The sequence below is a fragment of the Scheffersomyces amazonensis genome (assembly GCF_036850825.1).
Source record: "Scheffersomyces amazonensis strain UFMG-HMD-26.3 chromosome Unknown RJT21scaffold_2, whole genome shotgun sequence".
NCBI lineage: Eukaryota > Fungi > Ascomycota > Pichiomycetes > Serinales > Debaryomycetaceae > Scheffersomyces > Scheffersomyces amazonensis.
In genome coordinates, this window is record NW_027042742.1 from 3213094 (window position 1) to 3235685 (window position 22592).

Genomic DNA, 22592 nt, shown 5'->3' on the forward strand with positions numbered 1-22592 from the left:
AGTAAAATGTCAGTATATGTATAAACTGTCAGGGACCCCAGATTGTTAATTATTACATTTAATTTAATTTAATTTAATTTATTTTATTTCTAATTTTTTATTATATACTATATATTATATATTATTTAATCTGGGGAAACTCGGTAAGTGGCCAATTTATAATTCCGGAATAGTTCACGGTCATTAACTACATGACTAATACATTAGTGTTGTTTCGGATTATAATCAAGTGCACATAACTTTATTATTAAGCTGACTTCTTCTTTAGGCTGATTGCAAAGTGTCACCCTTAAACTGTACTAAAAACTTTAATTGGTCCATGCACTCAATTAGGAAGGTCGGAAAGGGTCACTTGGCATGCATAGTACCATATATACTATGGATTGTACAGGTAGTAAAGTAGATCTAATTGATTACTCCACATTTTATTAGGTATAGGCAGTCACGATCCGAAGATCACGTGCACCATATCCGTATAAGTAAATCGTATACAACTTTTCAGATCATCTAAATAGGGAAATACCTCCGTACGCTCTGAATCATAGTTTAACATATACAATAATAGATTTAGGTCGAGTTAAAAGCCAATTCAAGGAATTTGGTAGAATTCCGTGCACGTGACTCACATACTTAACAAAATGAATAGCAACAAAAGTAAATCAAACAGTTTTAGTCGTCTGTATGCAGGCACGGCCAAACTCGAAATTAACTTCAAAGACATACTAAACGGACTTTAACCACCATCGACATACCTAATACACACAACCTCCAACTCGTCATGGCAGTTCCGGGTTACGGGCTGAATGAAGACCTCTACCGAATATTCAATTCACCCGAATCATTGAACGAATTACCGGAATTATTAGGCTATATAAATAATTATAAGGTAGGATTAAGTAACAAGATTGATGAAGAAATTGAACAATTTAAAAGTACGAGTTCTTCAGAACTTGGTGATGATGTAGTAGAATTAATTCAATTAATGAAACAAGTTCGAGAAAATGCATTAGGTACCAAATCATTAATAGAAGGTATGACTAAATCAATTCAAGATCTTGATCGATATAAAAAGAATCTTGTATTATCTATGACTATATTAAAACGATTACAAATGTTAATTAATGCTAATAATACATTAATGAATATTATTCCTACAAGAGATTATAAGGAAATCTTACTGCTTTTAAGTGTAATAAAAGAATTACTTATATTTTTTAAACCTTATAAATCTATTGATGAAATTAATCAATTAAATCTTATGGTTATTAATACTCAAAATAAATTAATTGATGATATATTTATAGATTTTGAAGAATTTTCTAAAATTCCTAATCCTGATGGTAAAAAATTAGTATATGGATGTGAAATTTTGGAATTAATAGATTTAAAATATAAGGATAAATTACTTAATTGGTTTTATAATATGCAATTAAAGGAACTTAAAACTATCTTTAATAATTTGGATGAAGCAGGATCTTTAGACAATTTAAATAGAAGATACATCTATTTTTCCAATACTTTAAAAATAGTCAGATCAAAGTTTCTTGATATATTCCCAAAGGAATGGAATATCGATTTAGAATTATCAAAACTATTTTGTAAATTAACCAAACAAGATTTAATTAATTTAATAAGTGCAAGTTCTCGAATTAATTCCAAACTTTTATTAGATAATTTAACTACTACATTAGAATTTGAAAGATCAATGAATGAAACTTTTAAAAATGATCAATTTGATCATATAATATCCCTGGTATTTGAACCTTATTTAATTATATGGGTTAATGATCAAGAATCCACCTTAAATTCTAAATTAATGGAATTTATGGCAATTTCTCAATTACCAACTGAATTTAATGTACAAACAAATTCAGATTTATTAACTGTATTAAAAGTTAATAATGTTCCAAATATTGCTACATCTTGTACAGAATTATTTAAAACTTTTCAAAAGATTTTAACTCAAATATTAAAATTAAGTAATGGAGAAATTTTAGTGGATTTAAATAAATTATTTGTAAAATATTTATATGAATTTCATAATAAAATATTATATCCATTAGTCCCAAAGAGTGAAGAAGATTTTACTAGAAGTAGTGGAACTGATTCAATAAAGTATCTTACTATGTTATTAAATACTGGAGATTATATGATTAATAATATTGATGATATAACAGAAAAATTTCAAACTTTAATAAAGGATGAATTTAAAAATAAATTACCTTTAGCAGATAATGTTAAAGATGTATATTATAATTTAATTGCTAAATCAATTAATGGATTATTAACAAAAATTGCTAATGATTCTAAATTTTGTTGGCGAGAATTTTCAAATATTAATTGGAATTCATTAGAATTTATTAATGATGTTTCAGGTTATTTAAATGATTTAAAACAAATCTTAGTTGAACAAAATTTAAGATTAATATTACCATTAATTATTCGAGATAGTTATGTTCGGAATTTTAATGATAAATTAGTTGAATTATTACTTAATTCATATGCTGATAATCTTAGATATGTTAAACCACTAAATGTATTAAGTGTTGAACAATTACTTTTAGATGTTACAAGTCTTAAAGATTTAGCATTGAATTTCCCTCTTTATGCTGATCCAAACTTAGATGAAACTAAAAGTCATCAATCTAAATCATATCAAAAGTTTGTAAACAATCAATTCCATCAATTAGAATCGTTATTAAAAGTTCTTTTAGTTCCTTCAGAACCAATGGAAGGATTAATTGAAAGTTATTTTGAATTAATTGGTGATAAATCCATTCGAAATTTTATGAAAGTATTAAATTTAAAGGATATTGATAAAGTTATTCAACAGAAATATATAGACAACTTTAAGATCCAACTTAATATCGATGATGGAGGTACATTAATAAGTCATTCAACTTTATTATCAAATCTTGATGATGAAGATGATGATCATCGTGATCGAGAACGTGATCGCGACGGCTCTACAATATCCACCATTAATTCTCCAACTCCCGAATTTAAATCACCAAAAATTTTACCAACAAAGATGAATAATCTTGAAAAGAATCTTCGAGAATTAGCTATTAATGGAGAAACACACGTGAGTAAATTCAATGAAAACTTTAAGAATTTTGGTAAGTTCTTTAGGAAAGATAACATTGACTAATTAGGTGGTTATATACCGGAAAAAGCCCAAGTTCATAGTTAAGCATTTTTGTTAGTAATGAAAAATTATTAGACTCACCCATAGTTAAGTAACTTAAGTAGAAGTAGTAGTACACCAGTAATATGACCAAATTAGTTAAAATATGTGGGATTAAAGCCGAGGATGCGGCAGCCAAGGCCATCGAATCAGGAGCCGATTTGTTAGGCATGATCCTTGTGCCCAATAGAAAGCGTACAGTAGATCATGAAGTAGCCCAAGCAATATCGAGACAAGTTAAACAAGCCAGAATTAGTAAACACAGACAATATCAGAGTATAAATGAATTACAATTACATATATCAACACTTCCTATTAAGTCGATTAAGGAATACTTTGAAATTGTATCACAATTACTTATTGAAAATGGACCATTTTTAGTCGGAGTATTCCGTAATCAAAGTATTGAAGATGTATTAGATACAGCAAGTAAACTTGAATTAGATTTTATACAATTACATGGTAATGAAAACAAAGTAGAATATATCAAATTAATTAATCATAAGTTTGGAGTCATACCGAGATATGTTATACCTCAACAGATTAATATTATGCCTCATGATTTTGAACAAATTATTAATTTTAAAAGTGTTAGTATACCATTATTAGATTCAGATGCTGGAGGTGAAGGTAAAGTTATAGATTGGAATTTAATTAATAAAGAATTAAACTTTGGAAATTTCATTTTAGCAGGAGGTTTAACTCCGGATAATTTAAAGGATACTGTCACAATTAATAATGTTATTGGTTATGATGTTAGTGGAGGAGTTGAAGATATTAATGGTAATAAAGATTTTAATAAAGTAGAGAAATTTATTACAATTGGTAAAAGTATATAGAGTAAATTAAAATCTATTAGAATACATATACTTAATCTTCCAGGTCCCAATTACCTGGTCTACCTTGTTTAGGAATTTGAGGTCCACCAGCTCTTTTAGCCATAATAATTTGATCTATAGACAAGATAGTATTTGTAGCTTCAACTGCTAAATCAATAGCAGATTTCTTGGCTGCTAAAATATCATAAATACCTGAAATTGAAACATCAACTAAATCATCATTATCAATATCAATACCATATTTTAATCCATCATCATTTGAATGAGCAGCATATAATTTACTTAATAATTCAGATGAATCAAATCCTGAAGTTTCTGCTAAAACTCTTGGAATAACTTCAAATGCTTTTGCAAATTGTTTAATTGCTAATTGTAATAAACCAGGAGTATTTTCACCATATTTTGTAATTAATTTAATTAATTCAATTTCAACAGCTCCTGCTCCTGGTAATAATCTATTATCTTTTAATAAACCTTTAATTGCATTAACACCATCATCTATAGCTCTTTCAACATCATCTAAAGAATTTTGGGTTGCACCTCTAATAATTATAGTGGCAGTTCTTGAAATAGATTCATCTTGTCTGAATATAGTAACTCTATCACCACCAATTTCTTTAGTTTCTATAATATCAATTTCACCCATTTCATCAGGCATTGGTGCACCTAAACGAGGAAGTGGAGTAGCTCCACAAACTTGACAAATTCTTCTTAAATCAAATTTAGATGGAACTTTTAATAATAAAATATTATATTTATTAAAAAAGTGTAAAGCTAAATCTCCAACATTTGATCCAGCAACAACAACTTTAACACCAGAATCATAAATTTCTTTACACATTTGATCTAATTGTTGTTCTTCACCCTTTGAAAAATCTAACATTTCTTGGGCATTATGCAATAATACAGTACCTTTAGTTTCAGTAGTTGATATATCTATTGGACAAGTAAAAACTACAACTTTTGATTTTGATTTAACATTCTTTACACTACCTTCTGGTTCTCTTGGGAATACCATACCTTTTATAACTTGACTTTCACTTAATGAAGATCCCATAATTTTAACAACTCTTATACTATCAACATTAAAAGCTCTTGGATTTTTAGGATTTAATATTAATTGAACTCCATCAGATACAAGTTTTGAAATTAAATCTTCATAACCATATTGTTTAGCAGCAATAACTGGTTTAATTGCCTTTTGTAAATGTGAAGCATCAAGTAATGATTCAACATTATCAACTACTAATTTATCCAAAGTTTCAAGAACAAATTTATTAGCTAAATTATAACCTTGAATAATTTCTGTAACATTTAATCCTAAATTTATTAATTTTTCAGCTATATTTAAAAATTCTCCTGCTAATATTATTACTAAATTTGTATTATCACCCATTTCAAATTCTTGTTGTTTTGATGCCATTGTAAGAATTTTAACTACTGGATGAACAATTTCTAATTCATTTAACATAGTGGCTGCATCATTAGTTATAAAAATTTTCCCTAATTTATTAACTATAATTTTATTTCTACCACTTGGTCCCATTGATGTTAAAAGAATACTTGAAATTTCTCGAACTGCTTCAATATTTCTAACAATGGCTCCATCGGCATTGGACATAGATTGATACCCCTGTTTGAATAACCCGGAGTTGGGTACTTGAGGAAGCTTAAGAGACATCTTTGTATTTACTGACTGATTTGCTTAACTACTTAAATAGTTAACTTACTAAGTCTTTCAACATATTTTTTTTTTACGTTGTTCGACCGTGTACGAAAACTTTTGTTGCCATTTTGGGAATGGCGATCTGCTGTGTGCAGTCGTACGACATTTGTTTTAGTTTTTAAATGTATAATGTCGTAGCTTTCTTTCTTCCTTCCTGCAGTTAAGCTCATGATCAGTGCTACCTAGTATTTGATATAATACAATAACTATAATATGAATCTATACTAAGTTTGAGATATATAAGTCACTTGAAGAAGTCAACTAAATCTTACCTATAAATTGTATGAAATTTCTTTAGTATATCTACTCTATCATTATCATCATTATCATCATTATCATTAATATCGTGTCGTCGTCTCCCTATATACAGGACCCAGACACTAGTAAAACTAGTCAACCTGATAAATATAACTATAATAAATAGAATACTATAACTTTCAACATTAATCAGTAGATGAATTGAAAGGTATATGTTATAATTAATTAGAGTGAATGCTTATCAAAAATAATATTCCAAAGAAAGATAATTGTACTGTAATATCTCGCAAGCACTTTGCATCAATATGGTAGATCGCAAAAAAATTTGTGAGGACGTATAGTGAAGGAAGGAAGGAAAGGTCATCTAACATAAGCAACAAAGATAAGATGTCTGTTATCAGATTAAGACTACCTATAGTATCATTACTAAGATATAATGCCACTTCTCGACAATTTCCTACTATAAGTAGTTGTATATTGAAATATCAATCACCAATTATAAATTCTAGAAATTCTAGAAATTTTTCAAATACTAGTAGGGTATATTCGGATAAGAAAAGATTGAATTCAACACCTAAGGAGAGCATACTTGAGATTGTTAAAAAGGAAAATTCATCATCTTCATTATGGACTATACCTAATATCCTTACATATACAAGAATAATAGCTACTCCATTCATTGGATACTTTATAGTTAAAGGTGATAGTGATCTGGCAATTATGTTATTCACATATTCATGCATAACTGATTTTATTGATGGTTATATAGCGAGAAGATTTAATATGAAATCAGTAGTTGGTTCGATTATTGATCCTTTAGCTGATAAGTTTCTTATGACAGTATGTACAGTATCTCTAGCAACTGTTAATTCAATACCTTTATCAGTAGCTTCAATCATTATTGGAAGAGATGTAATATTAAGTTTCATGTCATTTTATTATAGATACTATAGTCTTCAACCACCAAGAACTTTTGATAAATTTATTAGTATTAATCAGATTCCAACTATAAGTGTACATCCAAATTTATTAGGGAAAGTTAATACTGGATTACAAATGGTTTATATAGGAGGATTAGTTTTTAAACCAATTATTGAAACTCAATTACTTTCTATGAATCTTGATATATATTTCCAAGGAATGGGAATGATTGTTGGTTTAACAACTCTTTTGAGTGGATTAACTTATATCTTCGGGAAGAATTCTTTCCGATACGTTATCAAGAATCAAAAGACTAATCAATAATTTAGTTCTTTTACCATTATTTAAATGCATTATCATATGAATATTGAATGATAAATAATAATCCAATACTTGGATCAGTTTAACTTGATTTAATTTTATATTATTAGTCAAAGTAATATTCAGATTGATAATCAATTCAACAGTTTTAGAAGGAAACTTTATGTTAGTACGGTCATTATTAAAATATTTAAATAAAATAACACTAAGGATATTTGAATGACATAGTAAAAGTAGTCTAGCCTTATTCAGTATTCGCATGTAAATATAATAAAGATATTTGAACTTAAATATAATATATGGATTTAAATTATGTTCGTAAAGTATAATAGAAACAGTACATTCATTAATTAAATTAAGAATTGAATTCTTAGATGCATTCTCTGGATAACATTCGAGATTTCTAATAATCTTTCTTACTAATAATCTTATTAATTGATTATTTCTTATCAGATTATTCCACTTGAGTAAATATTTCAAATGTTTTAATAATTGAGTTAGATTCGAATAATCGTAATTATGGCTAATTGGTTTACCAACTTGTATTTCATTATAATCAATTTCATAACTTTCTTTTATTGATGCACTTATACTTTTCCCTCTGGGTGTTGGTTTAATCAGTGGAGGATATATGATGTTACTTATTAAATCTTTTAAATGGTTAGAAAATGTACTAAGCGTAAAAGACACATTAACAATACATACATACCTTCATAGTTCAAAGAAGAAGAATTTGGATGCTTATTCTTATGACGAATCAAAGCAACCGCTAATGGTAAGGCTATACTATAATTTAACATGGTGGAGTGTAGGATTTCATGTTAATGATATGTAAACATTGGCTGTAAAAAATCAAATCAACAATTTAGGCGAGAGCATATATTTATATACATATATAGATCTATAAATTTTAGTATATTATATTCATTAATCATTAATCAGAATTGACCTTCTTCCGTAGTTTGACCCATATCCTTCTCCTTATAAAATTTCCAAAATAATATTTACCCTTCCATCTCTTATCAGATAAAGAATTAGAGAAGAAGATATTAGAATATAACCAACCTTGATCATCAACATCATTATACATAAGAACATACCAATTCTCCCAACACCAAACCCAATCTAAATCAGGTAAACAATAGTTATCCAATCGATTATTAGTTAGAATCAAATCTTTACCATCAAGACGTTGATAATTAGATGGGTCAATGATTGGAATAAGGGAATCCTTAGAAAATAATGGTATTCCAAATAATTTCATACCTCTTTGATTTTCAATTATGAAGTCAAATTGACGATTAGTATGGGATATTTGAGAATTGAAAGCATTTAGAATTTTTAAAGTACTTGAAAAGTATGTGTTATCATGATCTGCTCTATATGTTAACTCAATATTAAGTTGCTCTATCAATTGTACTGATAATACTTCATCATCATCTATATAATTATTATTGGTATAAAGGTGGTTATCGCGAGCGTCATAACCGCGGGAGTTCATCCCATTTGCAGGAATTTGTGGTATTTAGCTATCTGCTAAAGGCTTTGTTATACGGTTAGAGATTATGGGTTGTGATTTTTTTCTTTACTCGCGAGGATAGCCTGGAGCAAGAGCAAAAGCAAAAGCAAAGTAAAGGATAGAGAAACTTAGTAAAGAAAGAGTGATTACATCCAAGTGATCTTGTAGTCATGGTTATTTGAGAAGAGAATTTTCATTATAGTTTTTGGGATTCATATTTGTATGAATATTACAATTACGAGTTTAAGAATATTAGTACAGTAAATAAAGTTTATTAGTAACCAAGAATTAGATATTCCCATAACCTTAGTTACGATTTGATTTTGTAACTCATTCTACTTCTAACATCAGTAACTATTAATCGAGATAGGAAGCTAGGAAAACATTCAAAGTTTTCCGAAAATATAGGCTAACTCTTCACAAAATAGTGGGAAATTACAGCATTTACGTCATGATTGTTTATAAGTTTTTGATTATTTAATTAACCATAAGTATTACCCGATACGTACGGGAAAGTTCAACTCGATTCCGTATTGGCGCAGTATGCTTGAGATCCGGATAAATGCGGATATTCAATACGTACATATACTGAATAATCATAAAAATATGTCAATTGTATACATGTTCAGGGCCATAAAGAGAATGCTAAGAAATCTACAATTTAACAATACGATTTTAGGGATACAGTAAGCGTCATTCGATACAGAAATAATTTTTTATTACCGATCATTCTTTTGCATTGGGAGAGTATATGCAGGAAGACCAAAATGCATTGCCTCGTTATTGTGTACTAATAGAAGGGTATATGCACCACGGATAAAATACCGAAAAGCAATCGGTGACATGGTGTGATGGTTTAGGGGTATATTCTATGCAGCAGTTATATTTTATTACATTGTAGAATTCTAAGTCGATTTTGTTTGGAATAGCATATACTAAAATAAAAGAAAAGATGAACTAGAAATAATACAAAAGAAAAGAAACAAAAATATTAGGGGATAATTTAGCTTCAACAATGAAATCATAGAGCACTTGGAGCAATTCGATGTGGCTGGTAAACAATAGTTGTATTCAGAATGTAGATACACTTGCTCTTTGATATGGCTTTAAGTATATGGTCTGGCAGGTAACAATATACCATGCTCATGACAGTGCAATCGTACTTGAAAAACTCAACCATTAACCAATAACCAATAACTAAAGCAAGAACAAGAACAAGAACAAAAGTACGAGATTAACTACGAAATTAAAGAACTGAGCCATTACTAAACAAGTTAATCCACGTCATAGATAATTCAGAGGTTAATCAAGTATTGTCTTTGAAATTACAGTGAAATGAAATAAAATCAATTAAAATAAAGGCAAAAAAAAAATAAAAAATAAAAACTGTTGATTTTCAAATATGCAATCATCGAATTTTAATAACCCTCGTGATCTCTTACATACTTCCGATACATTAGTTAATATTGTTAATATTTATGGTCTCTTGGCATTTGACTCACGCTAAAGACTCACACATCGTAAGCCACTTTAACTTAAGCTATATTACACATTACACAGATCTGTAGACCATCTCATCTTTAGTCAAGACTTGTTATATTTATATAGAGTGCTAACTCATCAATTTGAGATTGCTTTTTATTTTTTTTTTTGGTAAGCATCTACCAAGGGATTTTTCAATTTACGAGTAACCCCCAATACTTAAGGACACCGATATATACATATCGGATCACGACAACAGTATACATATAATTCAACGAGCTCGAGAACTGTTCAAGATCATTCAAGAGCAAATTTCATTACAAGTCCAACTACGTTCTCATATATGAACTACGTATCGTCATTCTTGACTAGTCCTGAAGGACTTCAACAACAACAGCAACAGCAGCATCAACAACAGCAACAGCAACAGCAACAACTCAACCCACCATTTGAAGCTCATCAACAACCAGTAGCACTCCAACAACAATTTCTTCCAGATCCTACGTCTTTTCAAGACTCTGCCTTTGTTAAGGCTAAAGGCTCCTTAACGGGATTAAGTCGTACCAATTCATTCTCTGAAACTGATCTTAAAAATCTTTTAATCGAAAATACTGCTACAACCACTACCTCAGTGTCAAATACATCATCGGCAACTTCAAGTGATAGAAGTGATAGTAATAATATTCAAAGTCTTGTTACTAATAGTTCAAGTCCAAATACTATTTCAAATTCCAATACTAATTTCAATACCATAGTACCATCAATAGAATCAAATAAGTTAGTACCTCATCTGTATACTACAAGTAATTTATTTCCTGAAAATAGTGTATCACCTAGTACTAATATCCTTTCTCCAAATAACGTTTCATCAACAGTAAATGTATCAAGCACTAGTGCTACAACCAATACTAGTACAGTTAATAATAGTGCCAATAATACTAATAATTCAACTGCTGATCCTACTTCAAACGCTCAACAAACATCTTCTTTATTCCAATTCCATAATCCATTTGAAATGAACTCATATCCAATGACAAATCCTCCATTATTTGATTCAACAACTATGATTCCTTATATGTCTGATGGCGTACAAAGAAGAAGGAGAATTTCTATTTCTAATGGTCAAATTGGTCAAATTATAAATCACGAAGCTTTATTTTATAATGAAGATTATTCAAATCCAATGTTTGATGATGATGATTTAATGCAACCTCCTACCACGGTTCCAAACAATAACAATCAAATGACAAATCAATTACCTCAACAACCTATATTACCTCAAACAGCCACTACTGTTCCAATTATTCCACTTCACCATCAACAAGTCCAACAACAACAAGCACAACAAGCACAACAACTCAACCAACAATTTCAACAGCCAACAAAAGTAGAACCTTCTAAAGAAGTCTCTAATGTTGCAGGAGTTCCACCACCTAATCATCAATTAATCTACAATAATGAAGTTATCTATAATCCTAATAATGGGCCAATACCCGGTACAGCAGCATGGAAAAGAGAAAGATTATTAGAAAGAAATAGAATAGCTGCTTCAAAATGTAGACAAAGAAAGAAACAAGCTCACTTACAATTACAAGATAGTATAAATAGAATGGAACTGCAATTGGGTGATGCCAAATCTCAAATTCAAAAATATGAAAAGGTATTAAACAAATACAACCGAGTTTTACGAGATTATTTCAATAAGGGTGTCAATAATTTACAAGAATTGAAGAATCTTGTGGATACAGAACTCTCCGATCTCACTACAGATGGTATATAAGACACTGTCTCTTTATTGTATTCTATTCTATTTTATTTTATTTTATTCTATTCAGTTCAATTCTTTTCCAATTCTATTACATTGTATTCATTCAATTTTTCAAAGAAAAGTTCAATTTAGGTTTTAGTATAAGTTATGTATTCTTCCCGTTTTCCATTTATTCTTATTTAGTTCAGTTATCAGTTATCAGTTATATTATATAGAAATTTATATTGCAATTAAAGATAATTATGGGTACTTGTATTTATATTTATATTTTTGTTACATGTGTAGTCTAGTAACTCTATACAGTTAAAACTTGATCAGTTTCTTGCGGACCTTCACCAATACTGGTTAAGATAATCCTTGAAACTCCCTTATAGATTTCTGAATCAGTACCTTCAATTTCTAATTTTGGTAAAGTTTCACCTTGATAAGATTCCCATCCACCTAATGATCCAAAATAAGTATTAAGTAATCCAAGAACTTTTTGTTCATTACTTTCATCATAATAAATTACAGCATTTGGACCGGCATCAAATGTATAAGCAGCAATAATTTTACCTTCTAATTCATTTAATTTATGAACTAATTTAATAATCTTTTTAGAAGTATCATTTAAATAAAAAATTGGAGGATATGAATCAAGACATACAGCATGAAAAGAATTCGAATCTTTCATAGTTAATTCAGCGAATTTTTCAAAATCTTTAGCAAGAATTGCAGATTTCATTTCTTCAAATCTTTTAGGAACTACATCCTTTATACGATATTGAAATAAATCAGAAGTTGCTACTGTTAATTGCATACCAGAAGTACTTGGAGTATCTTTTTTATCATCACTAACAACTAATATAGCTGCCTTTAATGTTGGCCAATGAGATAATGGAGCTACTTCGACAGCTTTAGAATCTTCACCATCAATTGATTCACCCATTTCCCAAGCCACAAACCCTCCAAATAATGATCTACAAGCAGAACCTGAACCCTTTCTAGCAATTTTTGATAATTCAGACATATCTTGAGGTAATTTATATAATTTTGCAATAGAACTAACTAAAGCAGCAAATCCAGCAGCTGATGAAGCTAAACCAGCTGCCGTAGGGAAATTATTTTCAGATACAATATGTAATTTATATTGAGACAATTTAGGTAAGTCACTATTACTAGCTTCAACTTGAGCTCTTAATTGTCTTAAATCTTGTAAACATGCTTTAGATCTTGGAGACTCTAAGGATTCTTCCTTCCCATTAAGCCATAATTTATCACTAGTATAGTCACTACTGGCTGAGGCCGTGGTTAAGGTTCTAAGATCCTTTTGCGATAATGTTACCGAGATGGATGAATTGGTGGGTAAGTTCAATGCTTTGTCTCTTTTACCCCAATACTTAAGAGTCTATAATGTGTCATGAGTTAGTATGGTAATTCATTTATATATTTTCTTTATATTTTACTTACAGCTATATTGACTGGTGCAGTACACGAGGCAGTGTATACAGTCATGGCCAATGTGTTGTTATGCAGTTGTGTTATGGTGGTGGTTATGGCTTACGGTTTACTGTATGCCTTTTTTGTTGGAGCTTTGAAAATTTTCCAGTGCTAGTCGCGTCGTATAGCAATTCGTATAACTAACTTATATTATTACAATACATACAAAGAAATATATAAAGGCAGAGTACATGATGGGAGGAGGTGGAGGGGGTGATAAAAAGAAAGAAATAAGTATAACATACAACAACAGTAAATAATAAGAGAGAGACAGACAGACATAAAATAATATTAACAATAAATGCAGACAATTGTCGACCGACTGGTAGCGCATGTCGTCTTTTTAAAAAAAAAATAATAATAATAATAAGATCCGACATTAGCTAGAAATAACTAGTATTAACTAGTAGTAATGGTACACTGTTTGGGCAATCTATATGATAATGGTCTTTACTTAATTGTTTAATTAATTAGTGAATGTTGACTCAACTTCAATTACAATTATTTTCTAGTCCATTTCCATATTCTAGCTTTACAATCACCACTACCAGTAGCAAATATACCTTCAGTACCTTGAGAATTTAATGATACAGCCACAGAAATAACGGAATTACGATGACCTTGAAGCATTAATAATGGATTACCAGAAAGTTGATCCCAGAAGATAACTCCACGATCTTTTGAACCAGAAAGAATATATTCATTCTTTGGAGTTGAACATACCGATAAAACAAAATCTTTATGACCAATATATGTAACTTCACAACTCGATTTTTTATTATTAGATTGAGGATCTTGTTTACCTTCTAAATTCCATATTTTAACAGTTCTATCTAATGAACCAGAAGCAATTTGTTTACCATTAATTGTAAAAGCAACAGAATAAACCGAATCTTCATGTCCATTACCACTTTCATTACCAGAATCTAATCTTTCAACTAAAAATCCAGTAGTTGAATCCCAAACTCTGACAGTTCTATCTAAAGAACCGGCTGCAATTAATTGTCCATCTGGTGATACAGCAACTGTAGTAACTCCATCTTCAATTGATAAAGTTAAAGAACATTGAGATGATCTTAAATCCCAAATTCTAACAGTTCTATCACCAGATCCAGAAACTAATCTATCACCATCAGGGAAGAAATCTAAAGAATAAATATCTTGTTCATGACCTCTTAAAATTTTAATGATTCTTTTTGTACTTAAATCCCAAATTCTAATTAATTTATCTTCTGCACCAGTTGCTAATAATTTTCCATCTGGTGAAAAACATACTGATCTAATATATAAATCACCATTAGCAGCAGTTGAAGATCCTGCTCCACCAGCAGTTGAAGAATCAGTAGAATCATTAACTCCATTTCCATTACTATTTTTATTTCCATCACCATTTGTAATGGTATCATTTGAATTATTATCATCAATTAATTTAGCAACTAATTCACCAGTTTCAACATTGAAAACTTGAGTAGTTTTATTACATCCAGTAGCTATATATTTCCCATCTTTTGAAAAACGTACACAACAAACAACTGATGAATGATCTAATGAATGAATTAAATCAACATCTAAATCACGACTAAAAGCAGGATTATACAAGACATAATATTCCATCTTTTGCTTTTTAAAATCAGGATTAGCTTTAGAAACATCTAAATCTGATAAAAATGGAGGAATCTCTTTAACATGTAAAGCTCTTTGAGTTGGATTAACAATATATTGAGATTTATCAATTACTGTCAATGCAGTAGATGTAGAAGATACACCATTTGATTCTTCAGTCTTAGGAACAATAGGTTTAACTTCTTGTTTAGGAGGAGATTGTTGAACTGGAGGTGGTAATTGTTGAGTAGCAGGTTGAGTTGTAACAGCACTTGGTTGTGTTGCAGCTGCTACGGCAGGTGGTTGAACCGGAGATTGTTGATAGCCACCATAGTTTAACCCATTAGACTTTTGTTGAGCTGCAACTGCTGCCTGTTGTTGTTGTTGTTGTTGATGCTGTTGTTGCTGCTGTTGTTGTTGATGCTGTTGCTGGATTTGAACTTGTCTATCTCTATTTTCCAATTCTGTCTTTAATCTCAAAATTTCTTCTTCGTAAGCTTCTTTGATTTTTCTATGGGCCATTTCTAACTCATAAACAGTTTGTCTAATTTGTTGCATTTCTGCTGTTTGTTGACTATACTTCAAGTCATAATCTTCTTTAACTTGTTTGAAATTTGAAGCTTCATTTAATGCATAATCAAATTCTTGCTTGACTGCATCCAACAACTCATTCAATCTTTGTTGATGTTGTTGTCTTTGCTGAGCTGCTTGTTGTTGTTGAGCGGCTACAGCTTGTTGTTGTTGCTGTTGCTGTTGTTGCTGTTGGGCCACAGCTGCTGAATTAGAAGCATATACCGACATGGTCCGTATATATATGCAAATCTAGATATGAGGGGGTACCTAATGAATGATCTTTGACTATAATGTCGAAGTTGTCGTATAGTAGTTTCCTAACTTGTTTTGAGGTGTCGATACTTAATTGACTACAGGTAACCTTAAAGCTGGTTAATGTCTGGCTTTTCCTAACAAGTAATTCAAATTTAATTTTACCTTGTCGTTGAAAGAAAAAAGGAACCAGAAATGCGTAGACATTTTGAGAGACTTTTATTTTTCTTTTATTTTAATTTTTCTTTAATTTGAATTCTTTTATTTTTTTTTTTTTTTTTTTCAACTAAAGGGAAATATCTGCCAGATTATATGACATACTTCCAGGTAAAGGTTATGTTTGGTGTGTATGACTTATAGTGATTGTACATTTATGTGGGTTTAATAGTCGTATCCAATGGATACATTGCTTATCAATCTATCCGGTCTTATCTTTTTCTATAGTAAATGTAATTGTAGAATATATCTAATAGCAAGGCAATTCCACTAAACGACATTTAAATTATGCACTAATCCTGGACATGTTACGAACGTAAAATAAATTGAATGGACCTATTCTAAAAAGTTTACACCCCATGTTTTTTTTCGTGTTCTTTATTTTTTCTCTCCGTTCCAACACCCCATGTTTGTGTTTTTTACACCCCATGTTCCCATCTTAAAATTTCTTGATGAATTAAATAAAAAAAAGGAGGTGCGAGTCATTGAATTGAACTGAAAAAAAATTAACAAATCCCGCTCGTGTTATTTGTTGCCAAATTAGGCAGATAAGTCAACGAATTAAAATCTTTAATGTAAATATAATTTCAGGAATATAAGCCATTAACGGAACCGGAAAAAAAGAAATCAAAAAGAATAAAAAACAGGGGAAACGGTTAGCTATTCGAGAACAATGCATATCATTATGATCACGTGAAAACAAGCACGAATCCATCGTTCGGATTATTTTATTTAGCCAATCACATGGATTCTTTTAGCTATAGATGTAACTGTTTAGCCTACACCCCATATAATATTACTATGTTTGTTTATATAATATAAAAACTTTATATCGATCAAGGTAAGGATAATTCGGAACAAAGAATGATAAAAAAGTAGAAGTATTATAATTAACCCTATTCAAGGAAGTGATCTAAATCAAAGAAATCGATCATAGTAATGAGAAATCATGATCGGTACCTTTAATTCGTTACATGTCAATATTTTTAATATATATAGAAAAGGCTATAAAATATCTTTACAGAAATCTTTTATTCTAGTTACTGATACAATGAGGCGCGCAGATTGGAAATAGTGGAGAAATTAAGTAGCTGCTGAAGACCAATATTTAGGCAAGCTATATTTGGTTCTCCTAACTAATCATTAGTTAAGTATTCTGAATACCAAAGATAAGAAAGTTCTGCATATAATTTGACGCACGCTGAAAATCCTGCTAATTTCCCAAAATAATTAACAACCATCAAATTAGTTCTGGGAATTGACATGTCTATTGAGAGTTACCCAATTCATGATCAATAGTAGCAAATATGTCGATTGCAATTATTCTTCAGTTGCTCTTTAATTATTGCAACTAGTTTTAAAATTGATAAAATCTATTATACAGAAAATTATAAAAGGAAAGTTAATAAATAATTAACTCTAGAATAAGAGTAATAATATTAACTCATAAACTTTTCATGAACAATTAAATATCGAAACTAAATAAAGAGAAGGAGCGTAAAAGAAGAAATAAGTGAAATAAGCATCTTCCATTCATTACCACGTCATCTAAAATGTTTACTGTAGGATGAATACGAATATATATAACTTGAATAAACTAGTATGGTGGTGCCAGTGTTTGTCTCTCCAGTGATTGAAAGATTTGATATTTGAGTGATAGTCAGATGTTAAATTAAGATATCGCCATCCTTAAGTTGACTTATGAGTTTAATAAACTGGTGCATATATTCCGATTTCTCACCTTAAATATAAAAATATTTAAAATATTATTGTAGGAACTATGATTAATTTTGAACAACTCCACTCAAGATATGATTAAAAAAATACCCTTTCTTCTTTCCCAATATTTCATAAGAAATTGAAATGCATACTTTGTAGACTATTATATATAAAGTGGTTCATGATCTCGTGGAAATAATCTAAATTCTTGCTTTTGATAATGTCTCTTGAATACTTCAACCTCAACGGTATTTCAAATTGTTTAAATAATATACTATCTCCATGTTTCCCTAGATGAGGTCCAATTAAAGTTATCTTGTAAATGTCAATAATTATGGCTTGAGCATATGAATAATAAATGAATTGGGTATTTTCCTTATCACCATTGTATGTTGCTGTTTTAATTTGTAATCTTTGATCAATGTTACAAAAGTTCTGATCTAATGTTCACATAGACTGAACTCATTACTAAAAGCACACATAGGATCATTGCCCGGACTTCGTTCTTCCATCAATTGTTTCCTGATTTCGTAAGCCACTTCCAATGATTGTTTATTCAATTTTGTTGTGTCCGCCACACTCAAACGACCTAATTTTTGAGTCAAGGACTCATTTTCCCACCAATGTAACTGCTGAGGTGGAACGTCCAAAGTTGATTTAACAATTTGGTTGTAAGGATCAACCACAAAGAAGCATAAGATTCTACGGCGACCTGGTTTAGATTTATCAAGCAACTCAAAAGGTTGTACTTGATGCTGGAAAATATTGGGAAATACCACTATTCGGTTAGTCAATGCTTGTACATGTCCAATTTCTCTTACCATTATATCTTCGTTCTCTATACCATATATCTCTCTTGGATAGATTTCATCATTCTGTGGATAATTTGGGTCCCCAAATGAACATCTAAACTTCAAGTAGGAGTCGGTTATATTTTCACAATCATAGTAATATAGAACCGTAGCAACTATGTCTTCATTGATAGTACCTTCCACATGCCACGAGCCTCCTTCATATCTAGGTTTATCGGGAGTTAATTCAATATTTGCCATTTTTACAATTACTTTTAATTGTTGAAAATCTTTAACATCAATTGTCTTGTCGATCCTCGGTTCTGCTGGATACTTTGGCATAAACTTCTTCAATCCATTGACTTTAGTTCTTTCTAATGCTTCGTATTCTTCATCACTAGCCTCTGGATGCCGCATATCAAGTTCTTCCATCTTCCGATCAAATTCAATCATGAAATTTTCTTCATATGCATCGTCCCCAATAGGGATTTCGATTTTTAAATATTCAGTCAGACCATAAGCCGAGAGTGTATGATTCAAACCAGGGATTATTAAATTGAATATTTTAGCTATTATTTCATACAAGTTTGTATACTCAATGGGATCTAAATTGTTAATATAAGACTTGATTTCGTAATTTTTATTTTCAAGATTTAATTCAAATAATGCCGGTAACCATTGAAAGCGCTTGGAAGTACCAAAGCTGACTCCTTCTTTAACTTTGTAAATATCTTCTGAAAATTCAACCATTTCTAATTTTGTTTTGTCCGAAGTACCATATATGGGCGTTTTACCATATTGAAGAGGGAATAATGAAGGGTGCACCAAATCAATTACTGTATCATTTGATCCGGGATGATAATCAATATCTTCACCAAAATCCAATTGGAATAAATCACTTAACCTCTTCAACTCAGCATTTGTCTCTTCACCTATACATGAGTCTGAGAATACAATTTTAGGATCGCAACCAACTGCAAACCCGCCACCAATATTTACTGCCATTTTATCATACCACTTCAATTCTTCCAACACATAAGATATGATTTCATTAGGAATTTTAGTCTTACCTACTAAGCTGGAGTTGACTTCTTGTTTCCATTTTTCAGAAATAATTGGGTCTTTGTATTTAGATCGCCATTCTAATTTTTCTCGAATTGAATTTGATATATCGTTTATAAGCCACTCATCCTTGCATTTTGGTAATGGTTCTCTAAAAGAATAAGAAACCCACCAAGGATGGGGGAAAGGTGACTTGGTAGTTGTAGCAGTTGTTGTATCATCCGGCATTGTTTATTACTCTAATTGATAAAGTTTCATGATTCTACTGAGATATACTCTTACAGATGTAGATAGTTTTTTTTGGTTTTGGTAGAGTGGGTGTTGGCAGAATGGATGTTGGGGAAACATAAATAGTAAACTATTGTGAGATCTTAGCGGATTTCCGCTTAGATAAGTCTAGTGCAGACAGATCAAAATTTTTGAAAGTGGTATGATTTTTACCTTTCGTCTGGTAAAGTTGTCCAGCATGAGATATTCATAAATACTATCTGCCAGTTCCAAATCAATTACTCAACCTAGCTATAATAGAATCTCGAAGGAATCCTTTAATGAAGAATATATTGTCATGAGCAAGCCTTAACAATGTCCGGACTTTTCTTAATATTGTGTATTACTGAACATTTACATTACCTGGTTGATCGTCAGAAGGGACTATAAATAATTGTGAGGTAGGAGTACAGACTGCGAAGTGAGTTGTAGAGAGAGATGAGTGAATGATAGTTACGTATATAGAACTAAATGTTACGTGATTGATTCCCTATTCACCTAGATTTGGATTAATGTCGTGGATTAACCGTTACCTTTGTCGGTTTGTCTCATGCATTTAAGATTTTAACCTACATTATAGGTGTTCTGAACAGGTTTTAAAAAAACGTCATCCTTTACCAACCTTATTGGACAAGCAGGTAAATCTCTTATATTGCATTAAAGTTTGAAAAACAAAATCCCATCATTGCCAAGAAAGACATATGTTCTTGCACATAATCGATAAGTTACGATATTCTGTAAAAATAATTTTCGTATCTTTAGGATCCAGTGTACTATTTGGAGTCCGCATAGAGTTTCAACTTTCGTGAATAGCAAAATATGATATGTTGGTGTATCATTTTTCATGTTGTATAGGGTGAAATAGCGATAGGACTTCAAACGGACTTATTTCTATATATATTTTACATATGTACTTAGTGTTTGAAACACATTTTGTGACTCAAGGCAAAGATTATTTTGAAAATATTCGTAAACTGTAGGTGGGCGAAACTTTAAACAATTGAATTTTTTCTTCCTCAGTGTTCTTGAAAGTAATTGCCAAAATTAAAATCAAACATGCAAAAATGGTCTAATAGAATGGCATATGTAGAGAAGAAAATGGGATTTTCTTGGTAATATTAATAGTATGCTTTTCATCGTGCATAAACTAATCGACCGTTAGTATGATTAAAAATTTCGTCAATTCATTCCCTATATTATATAGCTCCTAATAATAACTGTAGATAATTTGTTTCATTAGATAAATTATTTAAAAAGCAAAATTAAAGTCGAAGTAAAATAGCGAAAATACTAGTCATTATTCGATTATGTACCTATGAGAAGTTAATTATACAATGTATTAACATTAATAAAAGTTCGTGTAAATACTTGTATTTGACTATAGACTGGATCGATATAGCAAAGCTTAATGCTTTTTATATCACTGTCAATTTATATAGATAGGGTCTTTATCCCTACTGTAGGATGTACATATGATTTGTAATATTGAGGGTTCAGTCTAAGCCTGCTCAGTCCAAGCGAGCCACCAAAAACATAAAAGTTGTTCGCGATACTGTTTTGAATTTACTCTATTAATATTACATACGCACTTGATTGTAAAAAGTCATGATATATAATATTCCGCATTCGGCCCAGTCATAACTAGCACAAACCTATGCAATAGAACGAAAACACAAAATTCGTGCATTAGCGATGGCTGCAAGCTAAGAAAAATTTAGTGATAACATAACGAACCACTTTTTGCGATCTGCACAACGTCAAAAATTGTGTGACTATATGCAAAAAAAATGCATCCCCTTTTGAAACTATTGCACCACTCTAGCTTTTAACGCATTATAGTCTGACTGGTATACTATATAATGTATACCACTGTTTTAGAGAAAGCTTATAATAGTAACTTATATGCTAATCTAAATTATTGATGAAGTAAGATGTTTTTACAATGACAGGTGGTGGATTGTTAGTTGAATCTACAAGTAAAGACAAAATATATGTAGTAGGCAGTAACTAAATACCAATAGTCAATATAATAAGCCGGTAACTAAGATTGTGGGCAGCTATTCAATGTCTTCATATTTTTGTTTTTATTTGTATATAGAATAGTCCTGAGAAATAGAGCACACTGCAAATGACAGCATAATTTTGTCGGGTAGATTATCAAATTTATTAAGCTTTCATGAAACAATTCTTAGATAAGCAACTATATATTGTTAAAAGTTACTATTGTGATAAATTAGATGTTTCTATCAAAGTTTAAATGTTCATAAGCGACTAACACATCAGCATGATTAGAAACATTCTCTTTGAATAAACGTTGATCATTCTCTGTTGTTGATGGTACATTCAAATGTGCATCATTTAAACTCTATTTTCGATTTCCAAGATGTTATTTGTATTTTACAAATTTTGATGTTATAGTATTTCAAAGCAGAATTTCAAATGGAACCACTAGATGATATCCATACAATTACTTGTTAAAGTATAGTTTGGTGAACCATTAAAGGAAGTATATGATATTCTATTCAAAAGTTTTCATTGTGAAGGTTACATCTTTTAAATAAGAAAGCTACCCTCACTTAATCGTGTCTGTGTATTGCTCCAACTGTAGTA

At 30.4% G+C, this 22592-nt stretch overlaps 9 protein-coding genes across 9 annotated transcripts; 4 read left to right on the forward strand and 5 right to left on the reverse strand. All coding sequences in view use genetic code 12, as the record gives it.

Annotated features, from left to right (window-relative positions):
• Positions 1–778: 778 nt before the first annotated feature.
• On the forward strand, positions 779–3151 carry VPS53 (Vps53p; the record flags this gene model as incomplete). Its single annotated transcript, XM_064885336.1, has 1 exon — positions 779–3151. The coding sequence occupies one exon, from the start codon at positions 779–781 to the stop codon at positions 3149–3151; it is 2373 nt and encodes a 790-aa protein (XP_064740385.1).
• A 122-nt stretch (positions 3152–3273) lies between these two features.
• Positions 3274–4026, forward strand: TRP1 (phosphoribosylanthranilate isomerase; the record flags this gene model as incomplete). Its single annotated transcript, XM_064880173.1, has 1 exon — positions 3274–4026. The coding sequence occupies one exon, from the start codon at positions 3274–3276 to the stop codon at positions 4024–4026; it is 753 nt and encodes a 250-aa protein (XP_064740386.1).
• CCT8 (chaperonin-containing T-complex subunit) lies at positions 3605–5897 on the reverse strand. The gene has a single exon (XM_064884058.1). The coding sequence runs from the start codon at positions 5705–5707 to the stop codon at positions 4058–4060; it is 1650 nt and encodes a 549-aa protein (XP_064740387.1). The 5' UTR covers positions 5708–5897; the 3' UTR covers positions 3605–4057.
• A 24-nt stretch (positions 5898–5921) lies between these two features.
• On the forward strand, positions 5922–7588 carry RJT21DRAFT_119807 (cardiolipin synthase). The gene has a single exon (XM_064881536.1). The coding sequence runs from the start codon at positions 6398–6400 to the stop codon at positions 7253–7255; it is 858 nt and encodes a 285-aa protein (XP_064740388.1). The 5' UTR covers positions 5922–6397; the 3' UTR covers positions 7256–7588.
• A 185-nt stretch (positions 7589–7773) lies between these two features.
• On the reverse strand, positions 7774–9036 carry RJT21DRAFT_29043 (uncharacterized protein). Its single transcript, XM_064884060.1, has 2 exons — positions 7962–9036; positions 7774–7902 (listed from the first exon to the last, which is right to left on the reverse strand). Exon 1 carries the CDS (start codon positions 8751–8753, stop codon positions 8187–8189), a length of 567 nt encoding a protein of 188 aa, XP_064740389.1. The 5' UTR covers positions 8754–9036; the 3' UTR covers positions 7774–7902; positions 7962–8186.
• A 1098-nt stretch (positions 9037–10134) lies between these two features.
• Positions 10135–12263, forward strand: RCA1 (Rca1p). The gene has a single exon (XM_064881538.1). It carries the CDS (start codon positions 10597–10599, stop codon positions 12031–12033), a length of 1437 nt encoding a protein of 478 aa, XP_064740390.1. The 5' UTR covers positions 10135–10596; the 3' UTR covers positions 12034–12263.
• MVD (diphosphomevalonate decarboxylase) lies at positions 12175–13621 on the reverse strand. Its single transcript, XM_064884059.1, has 2 exons — positions 13471–13621; positions 12175–13408 (listed from the first exon to the last, which is right to left on the reverse strand). Exons 1-2 carry the CDS (start codon positions 13513–13515, stop codon positions 12317–12319), a joined length of 1137 nt encoding a protein of 378 aa, XP_064740391.1. The 5' UTR covers positions 13516–13621; the 3' UTR covers positions 12175–12316.
• On the reverse strand, positions 13620–16093 carry TUP1 (chromatin-silencing transcriptional regulator). The gene has a single exon (XM_064881539.1). The coding sequence runs from the start codon at positions 15901–15903 to the stop codon at positions 14002–14004; it is 1902 nt and encodes a 633-aa protein (XP_064740392.1). The 5' UTR covers positions 15904–16093; the 3' UTR covers positions 13620–14001.
• A 2209-nt stretch (positions 16094–18302) lies between these two features.
• RJT21DRAFT_113538 (DUF4246 domain-containing protein) lies at positions 18303–19943 on the reverse strand (the record flags this gene model as incomplete). The annotated part of the gene is made up of 1 exon (XM_064880174.1): positions 18303–19943. The coding sequence occupies one exon, from the start codon at positions 19941–19943 to the stop codon at positions 18303–18305; it is 1641 nt and encodes a 546-aa protein (XP_064740393.1).
• Positions 19944–22592: the final 2649 nt, after the last annotated feature.